This window comes from Nothoprocta perdicaria, unplaced genomic scaffold, assembly GCF_003342845.1.
Source record: "Nothoprocta perdicaria isolate Ctin4 unplaced genomic scaffold, notPer1 scaffold_484, whole genome shotgun sequence".
Classification (NCBI taxonomy): Eukaryota; Metazoa; Chordata; class Aves; order Tinamiformes; family Tinamidae; genus Nothoprocta; species Nothoprocta perdicaria.
Window position 1 is genome coordinate 115,101 of NW_020455737.1, and position 9,488 is coordinate 124,588.

General features: G+C 58.0%; 1 protein-coding gene across 1 annotated transcript; it reads right to left on the bottom strand.

The window, feature by feature from the left end:
- Positions 1 to 553: 553 nt before the first annotated feature.
- On the bottom strand, positions 554 to 4,066 carry FNDC4 (fibronectin type III domain containing 4). The gene is made up of 5 exons (XM_026047242.1): positions 3,954 to 4,066; positions 3,295 to 3,499; positions 2,701 to 2,790; positions 1,262 to 1,395; positions 554 to 1,042 (listed from the first exon to the last, which is right to left on the bottom strand). Exons 2-5 carry the CDS (start codon positions 3,482 to 3,484, stop codon positions 842 to 844), a joined length of 615 nt encoding a protein of 204 aa, XP_025903027.1. The 5' UTR covers positions 3,485 to 3,499; positions 3,954 to 4,066; the 3' UTR covers positions 554 to 841.
- Between the last annotated feature and the right edge of the window lie 5,422 nt (positions 4,067 to 9,488).

A 9,488-nucleotide genomic window follows, 5' to 3' on the forward strand; every position in this document is an offset into this window, starting at 1 on the left:
AGGGAAGGGAAGGGAAGGGAAGGGAAGGGAAGGGAAGGGAAGGGAAGAGGTCCTGCCTGGCACATGTTCTGTAGCTCAGCCCAGACCCCCTGGAGCAGGTGCAGGAAGCGAGTCCTCCTGGCCCTGCTCTGCAAGGGGCTCAGCCCCACACCTGCATTCTTGTCTGCTACCCTGCAGCACCTTTGTCCTAAAGCCAGTAGGGGAAGGGGATACAGAGCATAATTATGTAACTGCTTTTTATTTGCTATGCCTTCTTTCCAGCTTTATAATCAAGGACTGCAAGGACAAACTTGCAGCTCTGTCACCTGCAAGAATGCCAGGAATCTGATGAAGGTAAAGAGACACACTGAGCTGCAACAGCCATGGGTAGGTCAAGATCTTAGGGAGCAGCAGGAAGGGGCTGCCCTTACAGACCAGTATGAGCAGTTTGGAGGACAGGATCCAGGAGGAGGGCAAGGAGTAATTGGGGAGCTGCAGCAGGTAGAAGAGACGGTACTGGGAGGCTGAGGTCCACACAAGGAAGTTTATGCCCCCAGCCTCTGCTGGGAGCAAACGAGACATGAAAGCAGAGGAGCAGGTGAGCAACACAGAAGGTGGAGCTGGCACCATCGACAAAGGAGGCAGATGAGATGCAAGGGCAAACCTAGTGCAAGGTCTCGTTACAACATGTGCACCAGGTGCACATGTCTTTGKCAGGCACCAAAGGGAGAAGAGATGGTGCCAAGGGAACAGACAGATGAATGAGGCCCTCTCACCCTTCCCAAAGCCTGTCACAGTCACTGCATTGCAGTGGGGAGAAGGCTCTGAGGTCTTTCCCAAGAATGACCTGTATGTTGATGGCCTAGAACAGGCCCTGGGGAAGGCTGGAAGCCATCAGAGATGGGCCAGTGCAGAAGCCACAGGAACAGAAGCCCAGCTTGGTTATCTCCTGCCTCAACAGGCCAAAGCTGGACCTGTCCATGGGATGAAGAAGAGGTGCAGCTTCGGAGGAGCATCGTGCCAGGGCCAGGCGCTGGCTGCTGCGTGGAGGATAAAGACCACCCTGCAACATGGGAGCTGCCCCAGTTGATGTGCCCTGGCCTCCCTTCTGCTGCTTCTTCTGCAGCCACCCGCAGGGCACACAGTGCCCGACAGTCCAAGGCTCACTGCACTCCTTGGTTTCGGGGGCAAGAGCACAAGCTGGAGCCTCTGTGTCTCCGGAGGGAGCCGGAGCCCGTCCAGCCAGCAGACACGGTTGCCCTCACCAACCCTCCCCACTGACCTTGCTTCGCAGCAGCCCCCCAGTAGGCCGCTCTGGCGTGCTGTGCTCTGAGGATGGCTTCGTCTTCTCCTTGTTGTTGTTGGAGTCGTTGTCCTTGATGATGTCGTACTGTCTGCAGAACAGGGCGATCACAGCTGCGGAGAGAAAGGCGGTGAAAGGCTCCCCGGGGGCCAGTCCCTGCCTCCCCTCCCAGGGCACCCCGGCTGGAGAGCAGGCAGGTCCTGGGAGCTGCTCACCCTCATCCTCCGTTCCAATGGGGGCGGCCAGGCGTCCCCTTCGGCAGGCAGGGCACAGAGGTGGCTGCAGCCACCAGGTCACGCATGAGGCGTGTGAGGGGCTCGGTGTCAACAAACCAATTTGCAGATGTTGAGGCACCCGGAGACAGACAGCGCTTGTGGTCAGCCCTTGGGCTGTGCTGAGCAGGTTTCTGAGCGTCTCTAGCAAGATACCAAACTTATGGCCCTAGTAGTGTGGCCTGGCACTTGGGGCTCTCAATAAAGGCAGCTCTTGGCTTTGTCCTGCCCTGCAAACTGCCCACTGGGGTCTCTCTGTTAGTTTTACTGGGCCTGTCTTGCACACAGTGTGCTCCACACCTTGTGACCCTGGACTTGGGACCCTGAAGCATGAATGCTCTGAACAGCACTAGGCATGTGGGACCCACTCAACCCACCCGTGTGTTAGGAGAGCCACCTGCAGCCTGGATCTCACTGCTCACATTGGCACTCATACACCAATCTGCATTGGGATTTTGTGGTTTCCTCCAGTGCTCTATAAACGCTCTCAAAGTCAAGACAAGGAAAAATTTCTGCAAGATATCACTTGGAAATCCTCATTTACTGGGCAGGAGAAAAGCAATTTCCCATTCGCAGCAGCTGGTGTGTAACCCAGCCAGGAGCTGCCAGCTATTCCTAAGCTTCCTGGCTCCCAGAGCAAGCTGCTGCTTCCCAGAGCACTGGCTGTAATCGGGTGCTGTACAGGAGGAGCTCACACATCTGACAACTTAAGCAGATATTGGCACAGCCGCTACAAGCCAGTAGCCCTGACACCAAAAAGACGTCAACCAGTTGAACTAAGGTCCTAGTTACACACTCATTAACGCCAGCTGTAGTGCTCCTACCCTGTAATTCTGTATTGCTTGTGTTCCATATTGTCCCTTGCTCTTCCCGCAGAGACCCCAGGCCAACCAGGCCACGTGCTCCAGGCTGTCACTGTGTGCAGCTGATCTTCACCGGCTGCAGATCTTCTTCACACCCTATTGGCTCAAGCTGCATTCCATTCCATTCCATTCCATTCCATTCCATTCCATTCCATTCCATCCCATCCAGGAGGATGCCAAGCCTGAATCTGTATTTCTCTGGACTTTCTGAGCCTCACCTGCTTTTGCAGACTGCACACCTTGCCCCTGCACCGACCTGTGAGACACTGCTCAGAGCGCTTACCTGCCCACATGAGCAGCACGGCCACAATGATGATAATCTCGCCTGTCTGCAGCTGCCTGTCCTTGTCCAGCCCTTCCATGGTGATGTCCCCTGTGGAGAAGAGGACACAGCAGGGCTGGCAGTGGTCACCTTCTCACCAAGATCTGCTCCATGCCAGATGGACAGAGTCTAGGTATTGTTTGTCTTGGCTTCGTGATCAGCTTAGGGGACTCTGAGGCAAGAGACACAACGTGGATACAAAGGGGAAGGGGGACAGTGGGGCTCTGGCGTCTGTCCTTTGGCAGCTTGCAGGACAGTAGATCTGAGATCCTATTCAATATTGGCTTTCTACAGACAGCAGTTTGGTGGTGCTGGCTACAGCCCGCTTAACTGGATGGGTTCATAAGACCTGAGATAGGAGGGTGATAAGTCAGGCTTTGGGGAGAACATCATGAGCATAGTGAACACAGCAGCAGCGTACAACCCTGTGGTACAACCACTGCACTCTGCTGCCCAGGGCAGCCCCTTCCTCACAGTCTGCCACATTCTCCATGTGGAGATCTCCAGGCACGGGGCCACTCTGGCACCGGGGTGGGGTGGCAGGAGCCGGCTCACCTTGGTTGGAGCTGTTGGAGGGGAGCCGGTCGGTCTCCTTCAGTGTTCGGAAGTGCACACGCTTGCTGGCCTGGCTCTCCCCATACAGGCCAATGCTCTGCACCTGGATGATGTAGTCGGCGTCCTCCGCCAGGTCCCACAGCACGCAGGCCCTGTTGGTGGTGTTCACCTCCCGGATGAAGCGCTGCATCTGCCCGTCCTGCCGCTGCCAGAGCGCAGAGCCATCAGCTCCTGCAGCCATCCATCCCCATGTGCGTCAGGCACGGCCCCGTGTGCAGGGCTGTGCTGGACGCACTGCCCACGGTCCTCCCTTCCCAGGGGCTCACCCGTCCCCGGGTGACACTGCTATGCTATGTCCCGGAGCATCTCCACGCAGAAGCTCCCCCCACCAGGAAACACGGAGGTGGAACGGGCAGGCAAGGAACAGTTACGTCCAGGTGGGAGTCTGCCCTTATGAAGGTAAAGCCCAGGAAGGCCTTGGCAGGACGGCCTCCCCACCGCAGGGCTCCCGGTGGCCACGCTGGCAAGGGCTGCCCAGCAGCAGCAGAGGCCTCAGGCAGGTCCGAGGGGCTCCAGGTGGCGGCAGAAGCCGGGGCAGCCGCCAGAGCCGCCAGCAATCCCTGAGGAGCTGCCCAAGCTGGGGGACAGGGCCCGGGTACCTGCTGTAAGATGGCGTAGCCGATGACCACGTCTCCTTCAGGGACGTCCCACGAGACAGTGGCAGAATTCGCCTTCAGCTGCGTCACAGTCACGTTGACAGGGGACGGCGGCCTGTCTGGGGGAGCCAGGGATGGACCAAAAGAGGGCACAGAGGAAAAGAGGCAAGGAAGGTCTCTCAGGACCCGCGCTCACCCCCGCACCTCACCATGCAGGACCCCCAGGAGCAGCTTTTCCAGGGCTACCCGAGCAGCTTTGGGGACAGGTCTGTCCCCAGAGAGATGTGGCACAGTAGGCCACTCCAGACGGCTGGCAGGGGCCAGTGCAGCCCCGTGCAGGTCAGGCGCGCTGTGCAGCAGCGCTACGCTCRTGCAGCAGTGCAGGTCCCTGCACACGAGGGGCCTGGCAGGCTCCTGCCGCCTTGCACACAGTGCACGGAGGACGCACAGAGGCCTGTGCTGAGCGGCAAAGCAGTAAGGGACCAGCAGGGCACTTTAATCAGCCCCTGCGGTTCACATCACACAGAGAAAAGCCCTCACAGGCAGTGTCAGGGCACCGCGGAGGCTCTGCCGCCGGAGCGCGGGCGACATCCACACAAGCTCTGCACCAGGGCAGCTGCTCGCAGGCCTGAGGCACCTGCGTGGTGCAGCAGGACACACTGCTCAGACGTCAGTCTGCTGGGAGCTTTGCTGAGCTTTGCTGCATGCAGCTCCAGCAGCAGCAGCAGCTGAGCTGCCTGACACGACCCGTGCCCGCGCAGCCCGGGCGGGCGCCCGGGGCCCTTCTGGGCAGGCAAGTCCCACGTTTTGCAGGGTCCATAGAGTCAAAAAACAAAACAAAGCAAAATCATAAACCTATATTTAAGCAACTCTATAATCAGGGCTGTGATGTAAAATCAGGCTCCTCCGAGCTCTGGTCTGCCCTGTGGATGCGCACATCACAGATGCCTGGCACACCACCCAGAACTGCGTAGGCAGCAGCACAGACACAGTATTTATATATCAGCTGTGACAGAAAAATGGGGCAGCTTGGAATAAACACACTCTGCAACTCAATCTGGCCACCTCATCTGCCTGGCATGGCTCTCTGCTCTGGAGCAGGGAGGGAAGCCCCACGGCGGGCAGTGCCATCCGCAGCCAGGCAKGAGGCAGCCCCGCAGGTTCTCGTCCTGGGACACCCTGGCCTGGTCACCCCACAGTTTGTGCCAGTGTCACCACGAGATTCACACAGTGCTAATGAGGACCATGGCAGCTCCTACCCAGGTGCCTGGACCTGCGCTCAAAGCCTTCTGGCTGAAAATTAGACACAGGAGCTCACAGAAAAGAGGCAGAGGCTGCCACCCCCATGTGCTCTCTCTCCGTAAACAAGGCAATGTCCTTTGACAGGCTGCAAGCATGGCACAGGCTCAGTGCTGTGATCTCTGCTGGGGAAACAGAGCCCTGGAGGGCAGTGGAGAACAGCAAAAAAAAAAAAAAAGACAGAAACCAAACTAAAAAAGAAATGATAACAGGGACAGGGAAAGGACACTTTTCCAGGTCAGCTGTTAAAATGTGTTCCTTTGTATTTGACTATATCCAGCTCGATAACAGATATATCTGTGAAAAGGCTGCAAGCTCCTCTCTGCCAGATGTAGGACTGCGGTCTGCAAGGATCACCAGGAAGGAAAGCAGGGTCGTTCAGGGAGCCCAAGAAGAAGGTCTCCGGGACAGCAGGGCCACATGCGTCCCCAGCCAGACTCCGCTGCACCACGCGGAGACGCTGACCTTGGGGACAGCGCCAGCAAGGAAACCACCGGGCACTCCGGTATTCCCGAGCACCAGTTCCCGGCTCCACGGCGGAGCGCTCCGGCTCCAGCACGGCCACGGTGACAGTCCCGCAGCCCCAGGCCGAGCTGCAGGCAGTGCCTGGGCAGGGACCCGCTCTCCTGCACTGCCCCGGCAGAAGAACTTGAAGGAAAGATGTGTTGCCTGCAACATATTTCCCTGCCTGCAGGAGCAAAGAGATGGTTGTCTAATGCTATTGCTATTCTTGTAAATGCAACGGGCGGGGCCAGGAACAGCCCAAGAACCCAGCGATCTCCACCACTGGTCCCCTTTGGATTAAAACTGTCCCTGGACTTCTTTGGCTGGAAGCAGCCAGCAGGCACCCAAAGYGCCCTGGGACCCGGCTCCAAGGCCAGCACAGACCTTCATGGGCAGCACCGACATGCTCCCCTCTCTGGCAGTCCAGAGTTTAGTGCTGTGGATGTAGTTTGACTTTGCCAGCTGGCCCCAGGCCAAGAACAAGATTTGGTGCTTCACAGGATGCATCTACACTAATAAATTAAGTAGCTTTTCACATCCAACTGAATGGAAAAGGGTCTGAGCATGTCCAAAGTGGGTGGTTTGGCTTCCCACACCTTTAAGTGAGCTTAGGAAGATTAAAGCTAGGGACTGAAACCTCTGCAATGTGAAAGTCAGTGGATGAAGCCAGCAGCAAACTCCCGGTCTGCCCAGGAATTTTCTGGGTTTCTGCAGGGAGCTTAGCCCAGTTCAACCCAGCTTTCCAGTGCGGGGATGCTGAGATACAGATTCACAGATTCACAGAATATTTAAGGTTGGAAGGGACCTCTACAGATCATCTAGTCCAACCTTCCTGCTCAAGCAGGCACACCTACAGCATGTGGCACAGGGTGGCATCCAGGCGGGTTTGGAAGACCTCCAGACAAGGAGACTCCACAACCTCCCTGGGCAGCCTGTTTCACTGCTCTGTCACCCTCACAGTAAAGAAGTTGCTCCTCACCTGGAGACGGAACTTCTTATGCTTCAGCTTGTGGCCATTACCCCTCGTCCTATCACTGGCCACCAGTGAAAACAGCTTGTCCCCTTCCTCCCTGCATTCTCCCTTCCTGAACTTATACATATTAATCATATCCCCCTGTGAATATTCCCTCTGAGCCGTCTCTTCTCCAGAGAAAACATGCCCAGCTCACTCAGCCTCTCTTCATACGAGAGATGTTCCATTCCCTTAATCATCCTGGTTGCCCTTCTCTGAACCCTCTCCAGAAGCTCCACGTCCCTCCTATACTGGGGAGCCCAGAACTGCACACAGTACTCCAGGTGCGGCCTCACCAGAGCTGAGTAGAGGGGCAGAATCACCTCCCTTGATCTGCTCGCAACACTCCTCCTGATGCAGGCCAGGATCCCATTGGCCTTCTTGGCCACAAGGGCACACTGCTCACTCATGGTTAACTTAGTGTCAACCAGGACTCCCAGGTCCCTCTCCGTGGAGGTGCTTTCCAGCAGGTCGACCCCTAATCTGTACTGATGCCTGGGGTTATTCCTCCCCAGGTGCAGGACCCTGCACTTGTCCTTATTGAACCTCATGAGGTTCCTCTCTGCCCAACTCTCCAGCCTGTCCAGGTCCATCTGGAGATATGGCTGCCCTGGGGCTGAGTCACTCCCTGGTTAGCGAGGATGATCCCCGGGCCACTGCTGCCGCCCCCCCAGGGCTGGCAGTATCGCTTGGACCACACGGCCATAGCTCCCACCAGCCCTTTGTACATAAGGACCCTTATCCAGACCTCTGCTCACGGGCAGCACCAGTGTGCCCAGGGAGGAACCACTCTCATAGGAAGGTGCAAAGAGGACAACAGAGCCACTGGGCTTTGCTCTCACACCCAGAGACAGTCCCCCAAGCTCCAGCTCAGCAGAGACGAGGGCGAGAGCACAGAGGGGCAGAGCTGGTCAGGCCTCACTCCTCTTGCAGGCTTGGGACAGATGCACCCAGACCTGGCAACGGCGACAGCTGAAGGCACCCTGGCTGCAACAGCTTACAGGGAAAACCAGTGTTACTCGGTCTGTTTTCAAGAGACACAGTGAGAACATTTACGAGCACGTAAATCCTACCTGCTAGCAGGAAGAGACCAAAAAAGATCTAATGGCAGGAATTGGAACTAGAGTTCACCACAGAAATCAGGTATAGCRTTTACCCCAAAGACGTGTGAGATGAGGCCGCACTGGTAGCTGTCAGGACAAGACCTGCAGAGCACAGCTGGCACCATACAAAGTTYCATGTACGATTCCTCAGCCAAGCCTAATGTTCTCCAGCCTGCTCTACAGTTGAGGTCAAAGCAGGCTTTTACCAGAACTGCTGCTGTACAGACCTGTGAATGCAGGAGCTCCAAAAATTTATAGGGCAAAAACAGCTATCAAAAGCATTCTTGTAAAGCCAAGATCCTCCAGTTCCTAACCAGGCTCTAAGAAAAGCGAGGACAAGCATGCCATAGTTAAGCCCTGCCCAGTGCATTAATCACCAATGATTCTGCATCATTTATAAGTTACCCTGCTTACGCTCTTGATTAAAGCCACGCTAATGAGCGGGCACTGCCAAAGGAAGAGCAAGCCCTTGGGCACCCTTTCCCAGCAGCAGTGCAGCAGTCCTCTGCCAGGCCTGCCGAGGGAGCGGGAGCAGCCGCCTCGGCCTGTAGGTTCGGCTGTACCATAGGCCGGGGCCGGTGGCAGGGAGGGCTGGCCTGGGGACAGCAGCTCTGGGCTACACCTGCCCCACAGCAGACCAGGCCAGCGGAGACGGGGCCCAGCAGATGCTGCTGGGGAGCAGCAGGAGCCAAGGCCGAGCCCCATGAGCGTCCCTGGTCCTATGGTGGCTGCAGGACACAGACCTCGACAGCCCCTAGGCACATGCCCTTGGGACAGCAGCACAAGGGCACACAGGTTTCTGTCCCACCTGTCCCCATGGCAGGGAGGAAGCCTCCAAAAAAGCTCTAAAAACAAGTGTCCCCTTTTCACATCCTGGCAGTGCCAGCTCCGCACTCCGAGCGCGACGCCATGCCAGGGAAGCAGCGGGGACGCGGGGCCCAGCTCGGCACGAAGCGGTTGCAGCGCAGCGGGGGGTGGCAGGGCCAACCTCGCGCCGAGCCCGCAGTCTGAGAGCCACAGCAGGGGGTGAGGAGCTGGGGAGGGGACTGCCCAGGGCTGCACCGGCACCCGCAAGCTGGGACCAAGGAAAGGAAGTCCATGAGTGAGGATATGCGGGCACCAGGAACACCAGCCACGGGCATCGGGATGGTGGCACTGCAAGACACAGAGACCACAATTCCTGAGGCACCAGACACATAACACAGCAGGCACTGAGATGACCACTCCATGGGGCACCAGGAGCACCGCGGGCTCCATGGGATGCCAGGAGCACATCAGGCATCAAGACTGCAGCTCCATGGGGCACCAGGAGCAGCGCGGGCACCAGGACTGCAGCTCTATGGGGAGCCGGTAGCACAGCACACTGGCCATCAGGACTGCAGCTCCACCGATCGCGGGGAGCGCCGTGGGCACCAGGACCGCAGCTTCACGGGGCGCCGGGAGCACCGTGGGCACCAGGACCGCAGCTCCACGGGGCGCCGGGAGCAGCGCGGGCGCCGGGATGGCGGCAGCGAGCCCGCCGGCTCCGCAGGATGGGCCCCTCGCACGGCGGCGGCGGCGGCTCTGCCGCGCTCGGGGACGCGGGGCCAGGGCGCCCGCTGTCCCGCAGTGGCCAGGGCC

Coding starts and splice junctions, on each gene's coding strand:
- FNDC4 (XM_026047242.1), bottom strand. CDS start 3,484: ATGCAGCGCTTCATCCGGGAGGTGAACACCACCAACAGGGCCTGCGTG. Junction 2,791..3,294: donor CTCCAACAGCTCCAACCAAG/GTGAGCCGGCTC, acceptor TCTTCTCCACAG/GGGACATCACCATGGAAGGG. Junction 1,396..2,700: donor CGTGCTGCTCATGTGGGCAG/GTAAGCGCTCTG, acceptor TTCTCTCCGCAG/CTGTGATCGCCCTGTTCTGC.